This window comes from Equus przewalskii, chromosome 23, assembly GCF_037783145.1.
Source record: "Equus przewalskii isolate Varuska chromosome 23, EquPr2, whole genome shotgun sequence".
In the NCBI taxonomy this organism is placed as follows: Eukaryota; Metazoa; Chordata; class Mammalia; order Perissodactyla; family Equidae; genus Equus; species Equus przewalskii.
The window spans coordinates 9,781,098-9,807,577 of record NC_091853.1 but is presented as its reverse complement, the minus strand read 5'-3'; the positions used below and the strand labels follow the sequence as shown (position 1 = coordinate 9,807,577).

The window sequence follows — 26,480 nt, the reverse complement described above, 5'->3', positions numbered from 1 at the left end:
CAGTTAAGAATATAGTCAGCAAGATCTGGGCTCATCCTTCTCCTCTGCTCATTAGCTGTGCAATCTTGGTCAAATTCCTTGGCCTTTCCTGAAGCTCGTTTTCCTGTTCTCAATTAATGGAAATAAAAAGAAGACTTAGCATCATAGTAAAATCACCACAGAGCCCTACTGGCTGTTTACAGTGGGTCTGATTGATTATCCCCTCTTCTGATTGGTTATTGCCTGAGCCATATTAGTTGGTAAACATCTTGACTCCTAAATATCACTCCTTCCTAGCTTATAGGATTGTAGTAAGGAATGAGTAAATTAATACAAGGAGAATGCTTAGCTTAACTTGGCTCGTGGTAAATGCCCAATTAGCTGGGGGTGTTTGTTATGGATTGAATTGTGTCCTGCAAAGAAGATACGTTGAAATTCTAACCCTAGTATCTCAGAAGGTAACCTTATTGGGAAATAGGGTCATTGCAGATGCAATTAGTTAAGATGAGGTCATACTGGAGTGATGGGCCCCTAATCCAATATGACTGATGTCCTTGAAAGAAGATAGCCATGTGAAGACACAGAGACAGAGAAAATGCAATGAGAAGATGGAGGCAAAGCCTGGGGTGACGCAGCTGTACGCCAAGGATTCCCTGCCATCACCAGAAGCTCAGAGAGAGGCATGGAATAGATTATCCCTCAGAGGGACCAGCCTTGATGACACCTTGAATTTGGACGGCTGTTCTCCATCAGTGTGAAAGAATTAAGCTCTGCTGTCTTAAGCTCCCCAGTTAGTGCTGATTTGTTGCAGCCATTCTGGGAAGCTCATACGGTGTTCTAGTGAGTAGACTCCTCAAAGGTCGCATAAGACCATGAATTCATAAAGTATCAGAAAGAGAAGACGTTAACGTTCATTCCAGTCCAGTCTCTCATGTGATAGGGGAAAGCCCCTCTTCAGCATCCTCACTAAGGAGTCCTTCAACTGGTGCCTGAACACCTCCAGTGACCAGGAATTCATTACCTATCATGACAACCCAGTAGCTCTGACAATTAGAAAAGCATTCTTTATATGAAGCCAGAATCTCTTTCCCTGTAGATTGCCTCATTGGTGGAAACTACCACCCTTGGACCTTTTACCATATAAAAGTCCAATCCCTTGGCATTTAGTAGTCTTCCAAATACTTGCATTCATGGAATAAGCCATGTTCTTGCACATATCAGAGGTTGAGCAAATGCAATTTCTTTTGTGTGCAATGAACTTCTGCTTTCTCTACCTAAAGAGTAGTCCATTAAAATCCAGCTCGGTATTATCTCCTGATAGACTAGGTTATGCTGCAGGAAAAAGCAATATCAAAATCTGTGCCTCCAAAGTCAGAGGATTATTTCTCTCTCACACAGCACATATCCACTGTGGGGCAGCAGGGACACCCTGTTTATCGTGGCTACTCAGGGACCCACTCTGAGAGAGCAGCCTTACATCACCAGTCACCATGGAAGGGAGAAAGCTCTGGAGGGTCTCCCATCAGCAATTAATGCCGCAACCCAGAAGTGACACACAGCACTTCCTCTCACAGCTCATGGGCCAGTACTTGTAGCATGACCTCACCTACCCAATGGAAAATGTAGTCCTTCCATGTGTCTGGAAAGCCAGGCCAGAAATACTGGGCAAATGGCACTGATGGCTCCCCCACCCCCTCTGGGAGCTTTCCATGCTGCCCAGGGCAGCGTTGCTGGTAGCACCCCCAGCCCCCTCAGGGCATTTTGTGTATTTGTTGGTCATGGTAGTTATCACATTGCATTGTCATTATATTTAGTTGTGTTTTGTGAAAATTAATAAACAGAAACCTCATTAAATTGGATTCAGGAGGCCAAAAGGGGGAGTACTCATGCCCTACATTGATAGCAGAGTCCAACAGGAAGAAGAAAGACTTGCTCTTCTTGCCTGGCAGGAAGCTCAGCCAGTGAGAGACTGTCACAGCTCCGTCAATAAAGCCAGTACACACAGAACTCTCGATTCCTCCAATGGACTCTTTGTTTATAATGGCCCTCCCAAGTTCCTCTTCCTCTCTGGAAAAGAGTTTCTCCTCTCTTTGCTGCTGGGGACTTGCACGGCTTAGCATGGTTGCAGACCCCGAAATTGCAATTCTTTGCTGATCCCAAAGAAACCCATTTTTGCTGGAGAAATAACTGGCTATTTGTTTAAGGTCAACAGTTTCCATCTCCTTCACGAGACTGCGAGTTTCTCAAGGACAGGGACTAGATTATAATAAATGTTTGGGATGTGGATGCGTTTGAGAGATGTGACCATACATCCACAGTAAAAGCCAAAGTCCTTATGGTGGTTTACAAGGCCATAGCTGGTCTGGCCCCCACTGTTCTGACCTCCGCTCCCTCCCTCTGCTCCCTCACCTGCCTGGCCGCAGTCTCGCTGTCACTCAAACTCACCAGGCCGGCTCCTGCCTCGGAGCCCTCACACTTGCTGCTCTCCGTGCCTGGAACGCACCTCCTCAGCCATCTGCCGGACTCCCTGCTCCACTTCTCTCGGTCTCTGCTCAGCTGTCACTTTCTCAGAGAAGCCTTCCCTGACCGTGCTCTGTAGAATAGGAATGTGACTTCCCCTCCATAACTCCCCACCCGTGATCTTCTTTTATTTTTCTCCACAGTCGTTACCACTTCCTGCCACAAAAACGCACAAATGTATGTTACATTGTCATATATTAAATACCATATAATATGCATTATATGATATACATAATTATTTTGGGTATTTATTTATTTATCATCCATCCTCCCCTCCTTGTGCCCACACACACACAGACACACACACACACACATTCATTAACTTCTATAAATAAAGAAACTAGCATATAGTAGGTGATCAATAAATATCTGTCAGAGGAATGAATGATAAAGGAATAAATGTACCTCCTGAGTCTTCACTTCCCTGGACCCAGAGGGAGGTAAATTCCTCCCTCTCATATGACAAGATTTCGAGTCCCTTCAACAACCTAGCCACCTAGAAGCGATCAATGATCAGTGCAGTACAGAGCAAAACCGCCGCCTGCTCATCTTTTATTCTGCTTTTCAATTAATAAAACCTAAGTTTAAATAAGATTTCGGAGGCTACAAAAATCACACTGTAGACTGACTCATGGTAAGTTTGGTTATTGACCAAAATCTTAAGTGTTTTTCACACCTAAAGCTGTACCTTCATTTCCATATATAATTTTGTAGTTGTTGCTTTGGACCAAAGTGTAGAATCTAACATTTTTTCCCTCTTAATTTTCCTGTCATTTGTCTTCCTTTTCATTTGTAACATTGTTTATTCTTTCAGTTATTTATTGAGTGTTGACTATGTGCAAAAAGCCATGTTAAGTGTTATGGGTATCATGCAATAATTTCACAATTTCCAGAAGAAAAATGTTTTTCAGCAATATCAACATGAATCAGACAAACCAACTTTAGGAAGAGCGATGCTGAGGCTTCCTAGCCTTGAATGTAAGTGTAAATGACTGAGAGAGAGCCCTTCCTGGGAAGCTTTCAGTGATGGAAGGGCAGCACGGTGCTCCAAGGATGCAGTGCCTAGAACACCTGAAAGAGGGAAGGCAGGGAGCCCCTGAGGCGGATGAAGGGGTATGGCGAGAGCTTACAGTTTCGAGGGCAGTTTGGTTCAGACGTGTCACTCCATCTATCCCCAAGGCTGACATACGTCATCCAGATGTGACCAACAGATTGCCACCTCCCACATCTCTCCAAGAACCCCACCCTTCTTTGGACAAGGGTATGCTAAGGTTTGGCTTTCCTCTTGTCCACTAACGGATGAGACTTCTCACATGGTCTAGTGATTTCAGGGCAGCCCTTGGATAAGAGAAGAAGCAGAGCAATTATTCTATTTGTCTAAAAACTATAGTTATTTATTTCAGTCAATGCCAGGTACTAGGTAGTATTATACAAATAATAACTCAGCATCACCACAATTCTATAAGGTAGGTACTGTTGTGATCCCCACTTTCTAGATGGAAAAATTGAGACACAGAGTGGTTAACTGATCTACCCACAGCTAGAAAGTGAAGGAGCTGGGTTTGAACCCAGGCAGCCTGACTCCAGAGTCCATGATCTTAACTGTTCTGTTTCACTGCTTCCTTTTCATATTGGGAGCAGGCACAGATCATGCTCCAATATATGGTATAAAGGCTGAGTAATAAATCAGCCTTTTATACTAGTCACTAATACAGATTACTCCTAATAAAAACCAAACCTCAGAGTCAGCCCTAATGGCCTACTGGTTAAAGTTTGGCTCTCTCACATCTTCGGCAGCCTGGGTTCGGTTATTGGTCACTGAACACACACCCTGTCTGTCAGTAGCCATGCTGTGGTGGCAGCTCACATAGAAGAACTAGAATGACTTACAGCTAGGATATGCAACTATGTACTGGGGCTTTGGGGAGGAAAAAAAAAGAAGAAGATTGGAAACAGATGTTAGCTCAGGGAGAATCTTTCCCTGCCAAAAAAAAAAAAAAATCAATACTCAGACGTTATCCAGTTGAACTAAAATTGAAGACAATAGTGAATAACTTGAGGATAATGAAAAGAAGTTAAATGAGCTGGAGAATGATTCAACCTTTGGCTCACTGAGCATTTGCTCATTAATTCATTTGCTGTTGTTGTTTTGTAATATTTACTCTTTTCATATGAATGTCTTCATCTTCTCTTTCTGTCTAAAGAATGAACTTTTTTTTTTTTTTTGAGGAAGATTAGCCCTGAGCTAAGTACTGCCAATCCTCCTCTTTTTGCTGAGGAAGACTGGCCCTGAGCTAACATCCATGCCCACCTTCCTCTACTTTTTTATACATGGGATATCTACCACAGCATGGCTTTTGCCAAGCGGTGCCATGTCCACACCGAGGATCCGAACTGGGGAAACCCAGGCCACTGAGAAGCAGAATGTGCAAACTTAACCACTGCGCCACTGGGCCAGCCCCATTAATTCATTTGTTTATTCCTCCTTCCACGCATCCACCCAGCCATTTATTGTACAAGCACAGATAGGGCACTTGTGCTGTCCTAGGCACTCATCACACACGGCAGATGAACGTGGTCTGATCTGAACTGACTTAGCAGTCCGGGTGGAGCAGAGCAGGCACAGGAAACCATGGTCCAGCGTGGCAGATGCTGTCAGCGGGGGCTCGTGGGACACGGGGCATTCACACAGCCTGCACTGGGGAGAACAGATGAGGGACAGGAGGAAAAAGGGCAGAGAAGAACGCTTCATGGAGGGAGGAACGTTGGATCTGGCCCCAACAAAACTTTCCAACCTCAGTATTCCTGGGAAGATCTTAGAGTTACACAGTCTCCATCAGAGACAACAGAAAATTGAACACGCTTTTCAAGAAAGGCCCTGGAGCACAGGAGTGAAGAACACAGGTGTTGGATCAGTCAGGCCTGCCTTCAAATCTTACGCTCTCTAGGCAGAATTTCCTCCATTATAAGATGGGGATAATCATAACGCCCCATCGAGGGTTGTTCTGCAGGTCAAGTAAGATTCCGCGTGAGGGGCGCAGCACGGTGTGGACATAGCACACCTTCAATAAATGTTAGCTCTCGCTTGTTGCCTTCCTCTCAGACTCGTAGTTTCTCTCACTCCCTCTCTTAGTCCTTAATCTTCTTAGTAGCTCTAACACCACCTTTAGAACCAAGGTTTGTAAGCCTCTTTTCTCTTTTACATAGAGAGTAGAAAAGAAGTATAATTTCTGCAAAACTGATTTACATTACAGTAAATTTATCGTTCTCCGTGGTTCTCGGTGACTAGGTAACCAGCAGAGGAGCTAATTCATTATTTTAGCAATTTAAACAGTACCTCAGGAGAAAGGCACCCTGTGGTCACAAAGCACTGGGTCTATACTAATGAGAAGATTAAAAGAAAGTTCAGAGCATACAGTCCCAGATAATCACAAATGTACCCAAGGATTATTAACAACCACAATTACCTGTAACTATATTATCTGCCTGGTCGGTTATTCTAAAGTCAACTTGTATGGAATAGATGAGCTTAGAGGAGTTAATAAGTTATTCTGAAGTGGCTGGCAGAGGCCCTTCATAATAAATATCTGGAGAAATGTGAGGGTACGCCAAAGGCTCCATCCTTCATCATAATTCTCACCCAGCGGTGAAAAGATGCACTGAGTTCTCCTCGGAGGACTGGCCCATCCACAGAGCCCCTGGCCCAGGTCCTCGTGTATCCTCTTCACTGGAACCACTTGCCCACCATGGGGACGAGATATGTGTTCTAGATAAGCCTTTTGGGAAATCAAAATGTTCTTCTGAAGAAGCAGTGTCCATTTCCAGGAATCGATTCCTCCAGGAAACAAAGCTCCGGGCTTTTATGACCGTGGTAGTCGTTGTCCCTTCCCAACCTCCCCCTTGAAAACCTTTTGTGCCTATTCTGTAGCTCTGTAGGATTGTGCCCTGTGTGGTGCCGAGCTGCAGGTCTCAGAGATCTTCTCGTTCCTTGGTTTCTCTTGCAGATTCCCGCAACTCCATGCTGTGTGCTGCAGGCTGGTCTTGAACCTGGAGCTCTTGCTGAGAGAATGGGGGCAGACGGGGAAACAGTAGTCCTGAAGAACATGCTCATTGGTGTCAACCTGATCCTTCTGGGCTCCATGCTCAAGCCAACAGAGTGTCAGCTGGAGGTCACCACGGAAAGGGTCCAGAGACAGGCAGTGGTGGAGGAAGGAGGTGGTGCCAACTACAACACATCGGGCAAAGAGCAGCCTGTGGTCTTCAACCACGTGTACAACATTAACGTGCCCCTGGACAGCCTCTGCTCCTCGAGGCTGGAGGCCTCGGCCGAGCAGGAGGTGAGTGCCGAAGACGAGGCGCTGGCAGAGTACACGGGCCACACCTCAGACCACGAGAGCCAGGTCACCTTCACCCACAGGATCAACCTCCCCAAAAAGGCCTGCCCGTGTGCCAGCTCCGCCCAGGTGCTGCAGGAGCTGCTGAGCCGGATTGAGATGCTGGAGAGGGAGGTGTCGCTGCTGCGGGACCAATGCGACAGCAACTGTTGCCAAGGAAGTGCTGCCACAGGTAGAGTCTTCTGGAGGGAGGGGGAGGAGAGGGCTGAGCAGAGAGGGAGAGGGAAGAGAGAGAGCGAGGGAGCAGCCACCCCCTGCGAAACCTGGGGAGAAAGAGTGCCCTCGTCCATAGCTCGGTTACTATGTCTCTAAGATCTAAACGCGGTCCTTCCCGGGGGATCCGGGCAGGGACTCTACACTGCTTAGCCAGTTTGAAATACATTAACCTGATTTTGGGGGGATGTGTCAGGTAATGGTACATCGCTTCAGCACGGCAACTTCTGTGGTGAGCAGGGAATTTGATGTCTGTCTTCATTCGTCTTTGGTTTTCACAGGCTGTCGAAATGATATCTACCCGTGTTAACCTGAGGGACTAGAGAATGCAGGCGCTCGATTCCCTCAATCACGGCCTCTCTCCCATTGAGTAAATGATAGTCATTAAGGTCTCGGAGGACCTGTCCCCGTCTTCTCTGGCAAGATGGAAGTTTTAGCCCCTGCCCTCTCCACCAGTGCACATCTGCTCACACACACATGCACACACACGTACTCACACACATTCACAGGGCTTATTCCGTCCCCCAAAAGGCTGAATGACCAGGAGATGCACTTCTAGCCTCACCCACCCCCTGACTAGTAACACTTAGGAATTACTGTTTTTGCCCCTCTGAGAGAAGTCTTCAGAGCCAGACTTCCTGAGTTCAAATCCTGGCTCTGCTATTTGCTACTTTGTGACTTAAGTAAGTTGCATAACCCGTGCCTTCCTTTCCCCATCGACAAATAGTGATAGACCAGAAGGGCAAGGAATTATTAAATATGAAAGCATCTGTTTGGATGGAAGTGTGGCTTCCAGTAAGCACCATATAAGCAGTAGCTATTACTAGCTGACCCCCAGTGAGCAGAAATTGTGTTCGTCCCCTTATGGGCCCCACTTCCCTCACCCAAAGCTACCTTAGAGCCACGCCATTCATCCTTTAATAAGAAGAGGAATTTGTCCTACTCTCCTGGGTTTAAGCTTTCACCTCTGTAGGGTCCAATAGCTCAGGGCTTTCACAGAGATGAAAGCAGGAGGTGGCAGGATGACATTTTAACAGGGCCTGGATGGCACACACGTCCAGAGGGATGTCAGACACATTCATCCCGAGACATAACAAGATTAGGGGCAGTGTTGAGTCGTGAAATATTTCATGGGTTTTCTCACCTCTTTCTCCTCCTCACCACCAAAACTATAAATAAATAATCTGAAGGAGAGAAGAGAAAGGCCGGTTGTTCAGTCCTCTGTTCCTCAGTGAGAGCAGTCAGGTCAGTTTACCTTTTCAATGGAGCGAGGCAATGCGGGGAAGTCACAGGTGTCCTTGGACATGGACTCTTTGCTGCCCAGGACGCTGGGTGGCTCTTGTGAGTAGGCTTTTTACCAGCCTCCAGCCAGGCTCTCTGGCAGACGTGGAAAAGTCTACCAGCAAGAGCTATGTTAAGCTGTGTCAGCGTAGTATCCTTTCCGGCCCTGGGGGTTGCGTGAAATGACAGAATTTAACAAAGATCTAACTTACTTGATTTCACATCCCCAGGGCCAAGTGCAGAGAACGATGCCAAGCAGGTACTGGGTTTGTGTTTGTTTAATAAGTTTGTTGGATTCATGCTAGACAGATAAATTAGCCACTGTGGTAATAGCATGGGAACAGCTAGGACAGAGATATGCATAGAATCCTAAAAAGATCCCAGCAAACAGCAACTAAGTGAGACTGAGGTTCTGGGAAGCCTTTGACGTGAGCCTGGCGCTTGGTTGTGATGAACGAGCAGAGTGAGTTAGACAGCAGGACGGAGAGGGCCTAGCGTGGGTCTGCAGAGCATATGACCTTGCCCTGCGGAGTAGGCTCAGCATTGAATCTACTGACTGAAGGATCCCCGTCAGTCCCCACAGCACCTGGGTGTCTTTGTCAGGGACTGTCCCCGGGCCTTCAACCTCCTTGGCCTGCCCAAAGAGAGAACGAGAGAGCCAGAACATTTACACCCCCCAGGGACAGCGCTTAAGCCATGGTGAGGTGTGACCTGCACTGTGATCAGAGCACTCTGCAGGACTGAACCCGAGTTACCCTCACTGGGACTTTGCCTGGCAACGCACCCTGGCTTGGGCACCTTCCCTCCCCAATCTTGCCCTCTCCCAAACCGCTTTTTCCTGGGAGCATTTTCTAATAAGTCCCTTTCACCTGAATCCTCATCTCAGGTCCACTGGTAGGGAACTCAAGCTACGACACTGAAGGTGAGCTCCTGAAGGACACATGACCAGCTGTCACTCATCCTTGCCCCAGCATTATGCTAGGCACAGACAACCCATATTAGGTGAAAATATTTATGAAATTGATTACCTACCAAAGTAGGTTGAACCTAACTCTCATCGACACAAACCTCATCAGAGAGTGAGGAGAGGTCCGTGCCCACCCTTCCCCATGCACCATTTACAAGAGGTGCCATGATGCCCTCTGACCTTCTCCTTGACTGTTCCAGGACAACTGGACTATATCCCTCACTGCAGTGGCCACGGCAACTTTAGCCTCGAGTCCTGTGGCTGCATCTGCCATGAAGGCTGGTTTGGCAAGAACTGCTCAGAGCCCTACTGCCCCCTGGGTTGCTCCAGTCGGGGCGTGTGTGTGGATGGCCAGTGCATCTGTGACAGCGAATACAGTGGGGATGACTGCTCCGAACTCCGGTGCCCGGCAGACTGCAGCTCCCGGGGGCTCTGTGTGGACGGGGAGTGTGTCTGTGAAGAGGCCTACACAGGCGAGGACTGCAGCGAGCTGAGGTGCCCTGGGGACTGTTCGGGGAAGGGGAGATGTGCCAATGGTACCTGCTTATGCCAGGAGGGCTACGTCGGTGAGGACTGTGGCCAGCGGAGATGTCCGAACGCCTGCAGTGGGCGAGGAGACTGCCAGGAGGGCCTGTGCGTCTGTGAAGAGGGCTACCAGGGCCCTGACTGCTCGGCAGGTAGGAAGGGGAGCTCCGTGGGGCGCTTGGCAAGGGTGGTCCAGCAAACTGACTGGAGGTGGGAAGAGAGATGGGAGGAAGGTGAATTTTAGGCAAACTAATTCCCATGTGAGTTGTTCTCATTTGCTTTCCAAGAGCGCAGATTTCTTGAGTCAATCACAACTGTCGAGGCAGAGTTAAGGGGGAAAAGGGCAGGAACCATAAAAAGTCAAGTTCAGGCTGAAAGTTGGATCTTACCCCTGAGACTAGAAGAAAAGCAGTGGTGACAGCATTCCACCGTCCCACAGGTGGGGGAGGGCAGAGAGTCAGGCCTTGGGACCACCCTAGGCAGTGCCACTCTCCCACTCAGAGGGCTTCCAAGAGCTCCACCTGCTACGAAATATCCGCCTTGCCTGTTGCCATATTCCAGGGACACATCCTTTTACAATGAATGAGATAACCAGACGAACCAGGCACTCTGGTTATTTTGGAGCTTACAGATTGCAAGGTGTTACTAATTTATTAGATGATCTAGTGTCCACGTGGAAAAAAGCATTTATAGGCAAGGAATTAAATTTAAGCAGAAATAAAGTACTAAAGGCATCAAGCACCAACTCCCATTCTAACAACTAGGACAGAATATTAAAAGGCTAGGGCTCCCTTTGTTCCAGATGACATATAGCAAATTGGAACCAACCCCATATGTAGTCTATACCATGGAAACCGATACAAAGGTGATGTCTTAAAATGAAGATCTAAATCCAGCAGCAGGGAAAAATACCAATACCTCATTGGAGATTTTTTTTTTTTTGCCTAAAATCAGATTATTTTCGTCATCTCACTATAACTGCTCATCCTCTTCTAACTAAATCAAGTGACTCTTGCTGATACATTTGTTTGTGTTTTAAATGGTACAGGTTAAGCAATTGATGTTTTCCGTTTACACTTCAATGTGTAACAGTGGGCTCAGAGTGCCCACTGAGAAGCTTTAAAATTAAAAATAACAGCAAATAAACATTTTTAAACCATCTGATGGATTGATTCTAAGAATTTTCTGATCAGCCTTCTGACATCAGTTTACAGGGGAGATCCTTGGAAGCCAGCGTCATCAGCCTTTTGTTCTTCAGCATCAGAAATGCTTCTCACTTTATAGCAGACCAGCTAGACAAGGTTCCTGCATCTGTGACTTCGACTTAAATTCTTTTAAGAGATCAATGGCCATAACGAAAAGAAAAACAACATATTTTCATATTCCTCATTTTTTTCCATTTCAGTTATTTCATTTGGCCTCCTATTTTTGTGTACTGAATTGAAATATCTTTCTAAAAATGTAAATAGTCGTTATACTAAGCAGAAGTGAAGCCTTGTTTCTGAATCCAAAGTCACTAGGCAGTTGCTGGGGAGGCTGAAGCATGGTCCTGGTTCCCACCGACAGGACGAGGCTACCTGAAGGCCCGTGAGAGGATGCTAAGGGTCAGTTGGACCACTGCTGCATATGGCTATTCCACAGTCCACACGCTTCTTAATAGAATTGATCTTTGTTGGGCTGGACATACCTGTCCTGTTCTTGACCTTGCTTTTCTACAGGGATGGGTTCACTTACAAACAGTCTTGATCTGATCCAGGGTCCAAACTGAACTGGAGACAAACTCTCCTGGTCACTCAGGGAAGACTCAGCAGCTGCTAGCATAACTACAACTGGTGAAGTCCAAACCATGAGCACATATTATTTCCAACACGTTATGTCCACGCTGTTTGAGAAAGACTTCTAGAGGCCCAGATAAATTCCTTTACAGGTTCCCAAAGCATGTGAGGAAGGACAGTTGCATAATCTCCATCTGTTTCTATAGCAACCCTGGAGCCACTACTCACTGCAGGAGGTGCTGCTCTGAGCGCCAGCCTTTCAAACCAAGTGCCAGGGGTCTCTTCCAGAGAAGTATCTAGGTCATTATCTAAAGTGCTACTTTGCTTGCTCTTTGTGGGAAAGCCGTAGGAGAGGGGACTATTTACCCACCGTTTGACATTTCTGGCCAGGTGCACACACTACAGCACTATTGCTCCCCTTGCCAACAGGAGTGAGGAGAGGAGAAGGAAGAGTAAGGAAGGGGAAAATATGGAGAGCCACAAAATATACTTCCCCGGAGGTCATTCTTTTCTCTTGGCAAGTGCATGGAAAAGAGCTGCCCATTGTTTGGATTTCATTCTGAGGTCCCCTAGGATCCTAGAGCTTGAATGCAATTGAATAATGTCACAAGGCCACTATATTTGACTCCTAGCCTTGATCTTTGTGCAGAGTATGCCATGAGACAAAAATCTCAACCTTTCTGCCTCTGTTCTCTGGCTGTGTAAATATAATAGAACAAAAAATTCATGAATATGAACACTTAAAACAGGCCTTAGAAACAAGCTACTCTGGGCTTCTCATTTTACAAATTTAAAAAGCAGCAGTCGAGAGAGACAGAGAGATTTTTCCAGAGCCAGACCGCTAATTAATGGCAGAGCAAGAATAAGAACCTGATCTCCTACCAACTTCTAGCACTCTTTAATCCTCTCTGGGATGCTAAGTAGAGTGGAATGGAAAAATAAAAATTTTAAAATCCACATACGCAAAGAAATAGTCTTTTGATATGAAAGCTGAGCCCTGTCAAATGATAAAAAAAATTAGGTGTTGGAGGTGGAGTAGAGAAGCACGTTAAACCATTTGTCCGCATGTGCCCCCAGTGAAGGCGCTTGGTGGGGAAGCCTGCCAGTGAGCTGGCCCAAACTCCCTATGAGTCAGCAGGATAAAAGAACCACCAGAGCAGGGCTGGAAACAATCCAGAAAGCTGTTCCCCGGACTGGGACCTGCGGAGATTCATCCACGTCAGCCTCTGCCTCTGCCAGCACTGCCCCCAGCACGACCTTTGGCACCTGAAATCACTCGCTCCTTGGAGCAAGACACTTCATGGAACTCATTCCGACTGCTCTCACGGCATGTGTGCAAAACTGATGCAAGATCTCAAAAGTAAACAGCTCGGCATCTTTGCAGCTAAGCAACTCCAATTCTTCAAGCCACTTTTTAACCGCCTGCTTTTCCCCAAGGTTCAAAATTGGAAGCCCAAAGGAAGTAAGACTAAGAATACTTGGCACCCGTCCAAAATTCATTGAATCAAGGCATATGGCTCTTTTATAGTTTGCTTTATAGTTCAATATCATTTCGTTTTATAAGAATTACTGACACCCAATGTGCACAGGTGCTGCTAAGTCACAGGGAGAGGGGTGATGGTCTCTTCCATTGAGCCACAATCACTTCCAAAAGTACTTTCACCATGAACAAAACCATTGCTGTTTTCTCATCAGAAGTGAAAGCAGTATTTACGAGCAGGCTAAGGTCTCAAGCTAAAGCACCAAGATAAAAAGTTCTTCTGCACGTCTTTCTTACTTTAAAATCCCAAAATGCTCTTCTTGGATCATCCTCCGTTGTCATTATTAGCTTCATTTTCTGGAAGAAGGAACTGAAAAGGAATGCACTGGCTAGTCCCAGCTGCCCTAGTTGTTGGTGACTTCAAATTTGGAATGGCCATTTCTGTCACTATGACAGAAGTCCCACAGAGGAAACTTGGAATCAATGTATTGGATCACAAGAGGCAGGCCCTGGAAAACCTTTTTTAAAAGAAGTCTCTTACCTCTAGGATAAGCACCAGTCTGGGATTCACATCCTACAAGATAGCCTGAATTATTCTCTAATGTCAATTACTTTTGAGAGCTGTGTATAAATGAAAGAAGGCATCCGGCGCAACACGTAACATGTCCTACAAATTGTCGGGGACAGAACACCAAGCATAGAAGATCTGGGTTTGAGCATTGGTTCTACTATGGCCCAACTCTCTGACTTTTACTAAGTCCCTTAACCTGGGACTCAGTTTCCCCATTCATAAAGCTGGGATATTTATATCTACCCGGTCTACTTCATAAAGCTGCTACTAAAGAATTGTTAAAATTCTAGTTAAATGGTGTGTCTGAACATGTGTTACAGACTGTGAAATGCTGTGTAAATGTAAAGCGATCTTGTTTACTGCCTAAGAGGTTCTAGAGTCCTTCTGCCTGAGTTCAAATCCTGTCTTCTGTGCGTGCTGACTGTGTGAACCAATTTCGTCTTGGCATAGGGGTAATAATATTGCCTGTCCGTAGTGTTAGTGAGAGGATGAAATGAGATCGTTCATGTAAGAGTGTTTAGCATTGTGCCTGGTGCATAATAAATACTCAATATAGTCATGCAAAATATTGATAAGTTCTATATGTCAACTCTTCTTCCCTCGGCCTAGGAGTCATTCTGCATGCATTAGACAGGCTGTCCCAGAGATCTTGGAGCACTTCAAAGCTTTAATAATGCCAGAATTAGAAATGGTATAAGCTTATAAATTATCATTTGAAAGTTTATTTAAATTTCATTTACATTTATTTAGTTTTATAAATTTAAACAAATAAATTTTTAATTTTTTGTTTTGGTTAACACTTGCCATCTTCAATCAGAGGAAGCTCTGCTGTCTAGATTGTTGTATACAATGAATAATTTTGCACAAAAGCAACCAAAACAAATGCCCGGCACTGCAAATATTTGTTCCTAATTTCCATCCAGTGAGTCTGGGATCAGTTAAAAGGCTCCTCATTTCTGCCTCTGCTGAGGATTTGAGGGTGCACGCATGAGCACAGCCAACTGGGCAGGTGCTCTCCACTCACACGGTCCTGTGAGTAGCAGCTGGCTCAGTCCTGTGCTCTTGTAAAAGTGAACGGGTGAGAATACTCAGAGGAGAAATTCAAAACCAATGATGACTCTTAAAATTACCAAAGCCTCCTCTACATATAAATTTATGTTAATTATGACTATTTAAATATTGGTCTGATCTTTGATTTAATCTATGGACAGGTCCAATTACAGGCACACTGGAGTTAGCCTCCTAATTGGTCTTAAAGGTTCAATAACTTAATACCCAGGCTACTGGTAAATCTTCACTTCCCAAGGGAAGCATACATGAAAGGCTATTTCAATGAGGTTTAATCTTTGGTGATTCTGAGCAACATTTGAGAAGTAGGACAAGACAGCAAACCAAAGCCCTCAGAAATTCTTCTTTATCATCATCCTCAGGGTTAAGGCTAATAAAAATTGGTTTAATACTAGTTACATTTCTTTCAAAACTTAAATGATCTCCTTTTAAAAGGGAAAATGACATAATAAAAGTTATTGAAGGTCTTCATCAGTCCATGATATCCAGGACTTACTGTTGTGGCTTCCTATATTTTGCAAAATAACAGGAAATAAGCCTTTATTCCTGCTTGCCAAATCAAATATTGGCTCCCAGAGTAACCTGGTGACAATAACTTATTAAACTACCAAAAATTTTGGCCAGTAGTGTGCTGTTAAATATCTAACAACTGGCTCTCTGAGGAAAAAAATAAAAAGCCTTAATTTGTAGCATTTGCCAATTTCTATGGTGTAAATACTCCCTCCGTGGCCAATTTCAACTACCCATACAACATCACTAAATGTGGAGTTGGGAATAGCCGTGCAGTGGAACGCGATTATGTAACGTTTCCACCAGAGAGATACAACACATGTAAATTACCTTAAGGATATAGATAATAGTAAATTGTAGTGAAATAATTTGAAAGTGCTGAATTTTGAGTATTTATTACCTTTGCTTTTAATCTAATTCACTTAATGATAAGTTTATAAAAATTTAATCTGTAATAATGGCTGTGTTTAACAACTGTTTGGCAAAACTTCTGAAAATTCGACAATCAACTTTCATGAGCCACTAGGAGACAACTCCAGCATGCCACTAACTCATGGCCCTGTGGAGAAGGAAATAATAAGCACAGAAAAGACAAGAACCTGCCCACAAAGGGAGTTACAAACCACTCCAAGCCACTGAGCAGAGCAGAACATACACACAGGGCATGTGGGGTGAGATGTGAGGAAGAAAGTTGAGTCCAGGATGGGGAAGGCAGTCCTCTGAGTTCATGCTATCTGTGTATTGCCTCCCGGTAGTTGCCCCTCCAGAGGACTTGCGAGTGGCTGGTATCAGCGACAGGTCCATTGAGCTGGAATGGGACGGGCCGATGGCAGTGACGGAATATGTGATCTCTTACCAGCCGACGGCCCTGGGGGGCCTCCAGCTCCAGCAGCGGGTGCCTGGAGATTGGAGTGGTGTCACCATCACGGAGCTGGAGCCAGGTCTCACCTACAACATCAGCGTCTACGCTGTCATTAGCAACATCCTCAGCCTTCCCATCACTGCCAAGGTGGCCACCCGTACGTACCATTTCCCCATCCTGCTTCATTCTCCTTTTCTCCTACATGAGATCATGTGCATTCATGATGGTAGTGTCTTTTCTTAATTCTTCAGGGATGCCTGTAGTAATCATTGCTCTTGAGGGATAGGGTTCCAAGGTGACCCGCTTAGGAAAAAGGCATTTCTGATTAAGAGGGCTTCCAAATTCAGGCAGCTCCTACCAATAATGGAACCAGAAGGACAAAAAATACTGTAATTATTGAGTTCTGACTTATTATAAGCTAGAGTCTAACGAGAAGTCAAGGAAAGTGTGAGACTTAGAGACTTTGAATCTAGTTAGAGGTTCAAGACGCAGAGATGTGATACAGGATGTTTAATAAACAAGTGCTAACTGTTTTGTTACAGAGGGTAAGTGTATAGCAGAGTGAGAAAAAAAAATCTTATTTAAAACCACAACTGACAAGACCCACCTCTCCTCAAGGAGAGGTGGCTTAATTTCTTTATGGTCTTTTGTTTAGCAAAGTATCTTTATAGTTCATTTTCATTGTAAAAGTTGAGTTTCTAGAGCATAGTTTAGAAAGATTCAATGGGGAGAAAGAGAGAGACTGAGATACACATAAGGAGCAAGTTAAACTGCTCTCCATAAGAAATGCCAGTTGTTCTTTTTCACTTGTAACAGGAAAAAACTCCTATAGCTATGTATTTATATTTTGTATGTTTATTTAAGCATAGAAGATTTTTGAAAGATTCCATACTACCTGTTAACATTGAGTACATCAAGGAGTAGAATAAGAAAGAGATAAGGAAGGCAGTGCTTTTTGGGTTTTTTTATACACCTCTGAATTCTTAAATCATCTTTTCCAACACCACTTCTCCAACTCTCTGACACCAGCTTGGTGATCTATGATTCAATTCAGTTCTGACACTATCTACCTGGAATTGACATCAGATCCACAGGTTAAGCCCTCGGTCTCACAGGACTGCCCCTACTTCAGGTGCCCATCACAAGTCCCAGGTTGTCACCAATACTTGTGACCAACCAGCTATAAATTCAAGGGGTTCTCACAAGTCCTTCTTACATTTGATAATTCATTAGAATGACTCACAGAACTCAGGAGAGTCATTATGTACTATTACCAGTTTATTATAAAGGATACAACTCAGGAAGAGCCCCATGGAAGATATGCACAGGGCAAAGTGTGGGAGAAGGGCATGGAGCTTCCATGCCCTCTCCGGGTGCACCACCCTTTCAGCACCTCCATGTGGCCACCAACTGGGAAGCTCTCTGAACCCCATTGTCCAGGGTTTTTATGGAGGTCTCGTTATGTAGGCATGATTGATTAAATCACTGGCCATTGGTGATTAACTCAATCTCCAGCCCCTCATCCCTCCCTGGAGGTTTGGAGGTGGGGCTGAAAGTTCCAAACCTCTAATCATACCTTGGTCTTTCTGGAGACCAGCTATCTAGGGGCCTCTAGCCACCAGTTATCACATAATCATACAAAAGACACTCTTATCACTGTAGAGATCCCAAGGGTTTTAGAAGCTGTGTGCCAGGAGCCAGGGAAAAGACCAAATATTTATTGTTTATTATATCACACAGAGATTTCAGTAGTAACAGGAAACTCAAAAAAGAGGTGACCATGAAACATTAGCCCCTGGGTTGGTAAAACAGGACTTATCATCAAATGCAGGATAAGAGTTCTGAGCCCATTTTATATAGGTCTCAAATGACAAGATGGTATTTGGGTAACAAATACCATGAAAGTTCAGAGAAGGGGGAGGAAGAGTTGACCTCGAAGTCTTCACGGAGGACCAAGGACTTGAACTGTGCTTTGAAGGATGCAAGGATAGGGGCAGTCAGAGGAGAAAGGATTTAAGAAGTCGTCTTGTCCCCTTGCTTTTCAGGTGACAAAGATCCTGTTATAATATTGGACTCCCCCTATGAATGCTGGCCCTGTTAATATGCCTATAATTATCTCTGTTTATATTTGACCCTTTTTCTAATTCCTCTCATGCCTAAGAACTAGTTTTAAATATCTGCAGTGATCGTGTAGAGAGGCCAGTCACCATCTGCTGCTTTCCCCACCTTGCTCCAGGATGAGTCACCACAGCGAGTGCCTGGCCTGACTCCCAAGCATCTCCTCTCTGATCCACGTGCACAGGCAGTGATGAGGTTTCCATCTCCTGTGGCATTTATTATGACAATTCGGGGCATCCCCTCAGGCAAGCTCCCAGGTGACAAGGACAAAATCGTGTAAACTCACCTGACATGCCTTCAAGTGGGTTTAGAATCAGCCCTGCCTTGCAGCCAAGAAGCATGAGGAAGCTTCCAAACAGGAAGGATGAGAATCTGTCCGTTTTCCAATGGGAACATCCCATGCGAGGCAAAGCTAAAATGGGAGCAGGCTCCCTGGAGAACTGGGAAAAGTCATGCTGTCGTATTTCAGGGCTGGTAACTGGAACTCCATTAGGACGAGCATACTTCCACCTCGCTAAACCTGTGCCTGCGTGTGTGTATGTGCGTTGGGGCGGGGCGGGGGGGGAGGGGGGGCGCGGTAGAAAAAGAGGGAGATTAAGAGAGGAACAAAAACAAGTGAGATAAAAGGTGAGCGAGGGAGAGAAGAGAGAAATCATGAGGGAACACCTGGAGAAAAGAAGGAGATAGTGAAGCGAGAGCAACAACCCCAGGCCCTGCTGTTGTCCTTGGCGTATACCTTTGCTTGGCTCATGTGCATGAAATGGAAATTTCACGTCATCATACACTTGGTGATTTTAGTTAAACAAAATGCTCTCGCTGCACATCAGATGGTCAAGAAAAGCATTCTAGTCTTCATCTGAACTTGGCTCACCCCCTATCTTTAGCCAGCCCTCTCTGTGCCTCCCTTTTTCTGGGTGTGAAATGGGGACGTTAGTCATTATATCCCCTCTCAGGAATTCTTAGAGCCTCCACAGATAGTGTTCAAGTTCTCTAGAAAAGGCATTATATTAAATGCCAAGATTGACCACATTATTAAGGAAAGAAAAGAGTGACATTTGTATTTTAATAATAACATTGTATATTAGAAAGCACAAGAAAGTATTTATGAGATTATGTTTGTTAAGTTTACTCATGTCTTCACCAACGCTGAGCACCAGGGCCACAGTGGCATGGGCTGATCCTGTGCTTGGGACCCACTGTGTTTGTAATCAGATTGGGAAAGCCCACCACATGCCACCACACCCATGACGCCACACGAGGAAGCACACCCAGACAAAGCCCCAGATGATGCTCTCTGTCCCTGCTGGGGGTAGCCGTGACATGGTCACCCACATTGCTGTGTTCCAGATCTCTCCACTCCTCAAGGGCTGCGATTCAAGACGATCACAGAGACTACCGTGGAGGTGCAGTGGGAGCCCTTCTCATTCTCCTTTGATGGGTGGGAGATCAGCTTCATTCCAAAGGTAACACCCACCTGTCAGACTGCTAAACAGCCTTGTTTAGAGCATCCATACCCTCAACTTGGAATCAGAAGCAGCAAGGAAGGCCCTACCCAATAGCTCCCTCTGTGCCATTATGGACACAAAGGGGCATTTTGTGGGTGTCTGGACTGCAGAACATTTCTTTCACAAAGCTGTGGTGAGCACTCACTAACAAGAGTGACCCTGAGCCTAGCACGCTGGCCTTGGATGACAGGAGGATGCAGGAAGCAGCCACCAGCCCTAGTTCTCTGCTCAGAAATCTCTAGGGTTTAGCAAGCTGTGATTTCAGCAGGTCTGAAAACCAGACCTTCGAAAAGTTGGGGCTTCTCTCTAGGACGCAAGAAACACCAAATTGAATCAGTCACACTGTCAGCCCACAGCTCCATTCTGTGCAGACACATGCACCAAAAGTCAGCTTGCACGGCCTAGTCTCTAAATGTTAGAGGCGTGACACAAAAACACCTTTTATAACCTATCAATTGAGAAAAATTTCTTAATCAAATTATATTATTCCTCTTTGAGTTAAACAGTGTCCTAAGATTCATTTCTATTCTTTCAAGTAGTATTTTGTTTTATTGATCCTAAAACTAATTTTTCCAAGTTGCCAGAAGTGCCTGACCAGTTGTAGTTTTCCAGGATTTGTTGACCCTACTGATGTCTCCCTAACTATAGCACTCATGGGGGTATAATGTTGAATCATACTCCTTCCTCCTGTCTTCATCTTTCAATATCAAAGAACATTTTTTCAGTCACTCATCAGACTTCATGACAGATGACACATTTTTGGCTAACAAGACTGTGACTTCACCACTCTTATACTTCAAAATTCTTAGAGGCATGGACTGTTGGAGCTACAAAAGACCTTCAAGTTCACAGAGTATGACCCTTCATTTTATGTCTAGTTTGTTTGGTTCATAGAGACTAAGACTCAGAGAACTTAAATGATATTGGACAGCTAGTTGGTGGCAGGCTTAAAACAAGAACCAGGGTCTCCACTTCCTATTCCAGGGCTCTGTCCACTAAACCAGGATGCCCCACTCTCTTAAGTGGATGTAGTCACGTCATGGCAAGCTAAATACACCTAAGCAGACATTCTAGACAAATGTTCTCTTATGTGTCTTATCTGCATTAAAATGGACAGGAAAGTATGGTGGGCAACTGAATTTATAATGGGGCGGAGAGGATCGTGTCACCCTGCTGCTCAGACAGAAAAAGACTATGACAGGTTTGCCGGTTTTACATCCAATATGTAAAATTCTAAGTAAGGGAGGGGCTGGCCGGGGCATGCCAAGGTCTAACACATGGAATAACTGTGTGATCTGTAGGTTGAGGCCACTGGGGGGCATCTGTCACATTGATTTATAAGAGTATGGGTATAAATTAAGTATAGGATGCTCCAGGTGACATTAACAAAGACCAAAGAATAGGGAGAAGGGCAGTGCCATTAAAAAAGCCCTCTTGTCTCCTCCATTTCCAGGGACACACATAGAAAATGTATAATAATAGGCAGACAGGCAGATAGATAATAAATTCTGGACCCAACATCATCAAGTTGATCTTTTTCCTTTCCTTTTCCACCAATTTGTCTCTTTCCCCTCTCCTTTGTATTATTCTTTGCTCCATGCTTCCCTTTTTCTTTTTTGTACTTCCTAGTTGGTTGTGTTGCTGATTCCTAACTCATCTGGGTGAAGGGGAAACAAGACATTGACAGATTTGCACCCAGTGTAACACCATGAGAAACACCAGATATAGCAAAATAAAAGCTTCGCTCTTTAAAAAACTGGGAATGTCTTAGTTTGAAATATGTTCTGTGTGTACATAGAGATGTTTACGCACATTCACACACAAGTATAGTCTTCTAAATAGCCAAGGGTATGCTCATCTTGATAAATGCCAAAAAAATTGATGGATGTTAACTGTAACCATCAAATATTTAATCTTTGGCAAGAGCCGATCTACATCACCTCATGACTAATTTTTATTGGCAAACTCAATAGACTCAGGCGAGGCCAAAGAAATGTTCTTGAAAATTGCTTTCCCATTTGCCAAATCCTCATAGAGTGGTGGCATTCTTCTTAAGTCTGCTGGGAGTTGTTCCCAGCCCCCAGCACTCAGTCATCAGTATGGAGGGAATAGACGTAGTCCCCATTTTTAATTCACAGTGTTCCATACTTTTATCTTCCTCTCATCAGATTTCTCCCCCAGTGATTTTCTCTTTTGGTTTCTCTGCTTCTCCCTTCCTCCTGCTCTCCAGAACAATGAAGGAGGAGTGATTGCCCAGCTCCCCAGTGATGTTACATCCTTCAACCAGACAGGACTAAAGCCTGGGGAGGAATACATTGTCAACGTGGTGGCTCTGAAAGAGCAAGCCCGGAGCCTTCCTACCTCGGCCAGCGTCTCTACTGGTGAGTGCCTCCCATCCTTTTCCTGATGGCTACCCATTAGGTCATTCAAAAAAAAAAGTGCAGGCTTGCCCAAGAAGTAGAGAGACAAGGAAGTGTTAGGATTTCTCTCAGAGCGGAGAACCATCTTGGTACCTGGAGGTGAAACTGCTCTACCAGATGCTTAGCTGAACTTCTTCGTTATTGCTTGCCCTTGCAAGCAAGAAATCTGGGAGAGTATTCTACAGGGAAAATTCTTTGTTAAGATTTCCAGTGTATTTCCTCTGATTGTACTCATTAAGAGGCCTGATTGTCAGCTCCTAGTATCTTGAGCTTTGAAAGCATCAAGAGTTGACCCACTCTTACCTTTTGTAAAATTTGGAGAAAGTCATCCAACCCTTCCCAAACCTCAATTCATTATAGCACAGTGATGAACAATAATACCCTCTTCGTTGAGTTGACATGAGGATTAAATTAGATAAAGCACACAAGGTGACTAGCACTGTGTTGGTGAGAGTGAGGGCTCTATACCTTGTGCATACACATATACTCAGAGAACACACCTAGAAGTGAGAGTGGTAGGAAATAAGTCATTCAAAACCAGCAAGTGTGGGTTTGGTCACTGTTCAAGGCAATGATGTAAATTGATTATTATTTCATCCCTACTGTTAATCTCATGCAAGATCATTATATTTTTAGGTTTGGTTCATTAACTGCATTGTGTTTTGCCTTAACTAACAAAAGATATTCAACCTCAATGCCATAAATTAGCAATTATGATACATATGAGTGTGCCCTCACTAAGAATTTCTCAAAAGTTGTAAATAGTGTCTGGCATCATTTTTGGTTCTCATTTTATTCCTGGGAGAGCTGAGACTCGAAGGTTAAACAACTTTCCTTGTTAGTAACAGAAACTGAGATAGGTGAATATGAGTACAGCTTTGTTTTTCACAAACAGAAACTGACACCTAAGAAAGCCAGTCATGAGTCCAGGACAAAGGCCGAGTTGGTCAGAAAAGGGAACCACAACACTGTGTAATGAGACCATGTTTATGTGTTAGTGATTCATACTTTGCTAATTGGAACCAAACTAAACAGCATCAGATTCGGAGGGGTAGGCTCAGTCTAGAAAACATTGGTTTAAAACGATGTGGCATTAGATTATGTTCCATTAGAGTACCAGGGTTCCATGGCAGCACCTCGAGGCAAGGATGCAGTGGAGAGCCAGGCCTCTAGTTACTCCCACTCCATGTCCATCACACCCTCCAACCAAGGCAGCTCCATTTTACTCTTTTATATTTTGTACAGTCATTTAAGATTTTATTCTTTAAAAAGAGTGTTACATCCCAGCAAAAAGGCTTTAAAACCACTGTTCTAATCCAAATATGTTTCAGAAGAAACTCCATAGCCATAAAGCCTAAAAGTGCTCCATAGGAATCTCTCCAGATGCCAGTGGCCAGAGTCCTTCCACAGCTCCATTCCCCAAGGTTCTGCTGGAACATGAAGAGCTGACAGCTGGTAACATGTGCAGATTCTCCTCATTTGATGTGGAATGTTTCAGGTCTCCAGTTATTCCTAAGATTTGTTATTAAGAAAGTATTAGTAGAAAACAAAAGGCTAGAAGGAAGAGATGGTTCATAAGAGGGCAGAGAACATTATAGCTGTAGAAGGTTTTTCTTCCCAAGTGTTGAGAACACAGAGAAGATAGCCCAACCCTGCCTTAGCCTTCTACTCAAACCACATCTTTACGAAATTTGCAGTACTTTTTGGTTTGAAAATGCTTTAAGATTAAAATTAAAAGTTCCAGATCTAGAAATTTGTGGTAAAGCTGAGCAGAATTTGTTTCAATTAAGCAAACTATCCTAGTTAATATTTTGGCATTGGGTAGCGAGTCATGAAGAAATGGAAAGAAAAGCATTTATTCCAGTTTACTTTTTGAGTAGGACTTGTGTTTGTTTAGAAATTAGGGGCTCAGTTGAAAGCAAGCTGATGTCTCCTTGAGTGGAGTGGGACATCGTTACTAAGTGGCCAACCAAACAGTAGAATCCAAGGGTGGCTACAGAAAACATGGTTGGCTCCCAACTCTGTCTGCTGTTTTTAGAAAATGATTATTTAATTATTTCCTTCTGCTGAGGTGTGACCTACACCATGCCCCTCATGCAAAGCTCTGAGTCTTCATCAGGTACTCCGAGTAGCTTCTTCCAGGCAGGCATTTTGGGAATGCAAATCACAAGACCCCTTACAGCTAGAGCCCTCTGTGCTACGCAATCACATTCTAATATGGTCAATCCATTACGATTAGCGCTTTTTGGATTTAAAGACTTGAAGGACAAAAGACTTGCGTGGTCATTGAAGTTTCTGTGACGTCTTCTATTTTTTTCAACAAGCTCCAGTTCATTGAAATGCTTCCTCTTCTTTCTCATGACTATGGAGGATCATCCATTCATTTCACTTACTCGACACCCATTTACTGAGTGTCTGCTATATTCCAGGCATTATGTTTATACAGCAGCTAGGAGACCATTTCCCCCATTTCATTATTAAGTTAAATCAAATGAAAAAGACCCAAGTTATCTGAAACCACTAAATACAGCATGTTGAAAAGAAAACATCTGGATGTGTTCTGTTAAATCACATTGTTACCCCAAATATGAAAAACAGAACTTCATTTTAACTCCAGTCCAGGTGGCATCAAAATGGTCTGGTGATTTTCATTTTGGCTGGTGCCGGACCAAAAATCCTAAACTGCTTAATAGAAAACAGGAGTGGGCTAGACCAAGAAAGAGGGTGAGGTAACCAGCGAAAGGCCCAAGTCTCAAAGATTTCGAGGCTCAAGGTCAGCCTGAGACAATCTTGAGGGAGGTATTCCCATCCAGAGACAGAGTGGGAAGTAGTCCAGTGCACGTTAGTTTAAAAAACCAGTCTTAAGTCAAGACTGTCTGGTAACAAGGAAGAGAAACTTTCTTAAACTAACTGAAGCAAGAAAAGAGAATTTACTGCAAGGATATAGATTATCTCATGCAACGCCAGGGCCAGAAATGCATCTGGGTCTCACGAAAGACCTGAACCAGAAAATGGAAAATCAGGAATCAAGTTACTCTCTATATCATCTAGAAGTTCCACGTAGGGATTCATTTCTGCTTCTCTCTGTATATTTCGCTCCTAAAATTCTGCACCCAATTCCTGTCGGCGGAGCCAGGCGGGGGGAGGGGGGGTGTTCCTCACACCAAGCAATTCTCTGTGACATCAGCTGGGGGTCCTACAATTCAACTCAGTTCTGACACTATCTACCCAGAAATAGCAACAGAGTCCACAGATTGAGGCTCAGTCCTACAAGACTGCCCTCTACTTCAGATGCCCATTGCGAGTCCAGGTTGTCATCTGTGCTTCTGACTGACCAGCTACAGATTGGAGGTTCCCATGACACCCTCTTTGGGTTTGATTAATTTGCTGGAGCACCTCACAGAACTCAGGAAACCTGTTTGCTCACTAGATTACTGGTTTATTACAAAGGACATTAAAGGATACGAATCAACAGCCAGGAGAAGAAATACACAGGGTGAAGTCTATAACAAAGGAAGCTTCTGTCCCTGGGGAGCTTGGGGCCCAGCACAGCAGCATGTGAAAGCATTCTGGTTCCCCAACCTGGATGCTCTCTGAACCCAGATCTTTCAAATTTTTATGGAGGCTTCATCACGAAGGCCTGATTGATTGATTGACCAGAGATAGAGGGTGGGACTAAAAGTTACTAATCACATGGTTGGGGGCCCTGGCAACCAGCCCTCACTTTTACCTCATTAACATAACACAGGACAACTTTATCACTTAGGAAATTCCAGGGGTTTTAGGAGCTCTGAGCCAGGAAGGGGAGGAAGACCAAATATGTGTTTATTATAAAACTCCCTCTCCCCTTTTGTCTCTCCCACTTTCCCTCTCTCCTTCTCTCTCTCTCCAGATCAGATGTTTTCTATTTATGTGTGTATATGGTAGAACGTGGCCACACTTGTTCTGGCTCTTACATGGTCCAAAACCAGCTAACCAAAGAAACAGGGTCTCCTGTTCCAATTCGAAATCCCTGAAGAATATTAATATTAACCAGCTCCAGCCAGAGGGCTGTGGTCACATAACAAATGCAAACACAAAAGCTGGGCCTACTCTTTTAGAAGATAATGAGTAATTCAAAGAAGGGCATGTTGGCCATGCAGACATACCATGAGGAGTTGAGAACACTATTTTCTGTTCTCCTCACTAAGCCTTTTGTTTTTCTATTTCCCTTCTACATTCTCTCAGCTTCCCCCACCCCCACCATCATCTCATTCAATATGAACAGGACCCTAAATGGGTGCTGGAACCAT

General features: G+C 44.5%; 1 protein-coding gene across 5 annotated transcripts in view; it reads left to right on the top strand.

Moving 5' to 3' along the window:
• Window positions 1-26,480, top strand: part of TNR (tenascin R) — a 405,138-nt gene that overhangs the window by 312,301 nt on the left and 66,357 nt on the right. For 2 of the 5 annotated variants that reach the window (XM_070590959.1, XM_070590960.1), the window contains 5 exons: window positions 6,504-7,065; window positions 9,555-10,031; window positions 16,143-16,302; window positions 19,611-19,726; window positions 21,999-22,149. In XM_070590959.1, the coding sequence (XP_070447060.1) occupies window positions 9,888-10,031; window positions 16,143-16,302; window positions 19,611-19,726; window positions 21,999-22,149 (571 nt within the window). In that variant the 5' untranslated portion in view covers window positions 6,504-7,065; window positions 9,555-9,887. Of the gene's footprint in view, window positions 1-6,503; window positions 7,066-9,554; window positions 10,032-16,038; window positions 16,303-19,610; window positions 19,727-21,998; window positions 22,150-26,480 lie in introns of all 5 variants that reach the window. The other 3 variants (XM_070590956.1, XM_070590957.1, XM_070590958.1) reach the window with 2 other exon arrangements.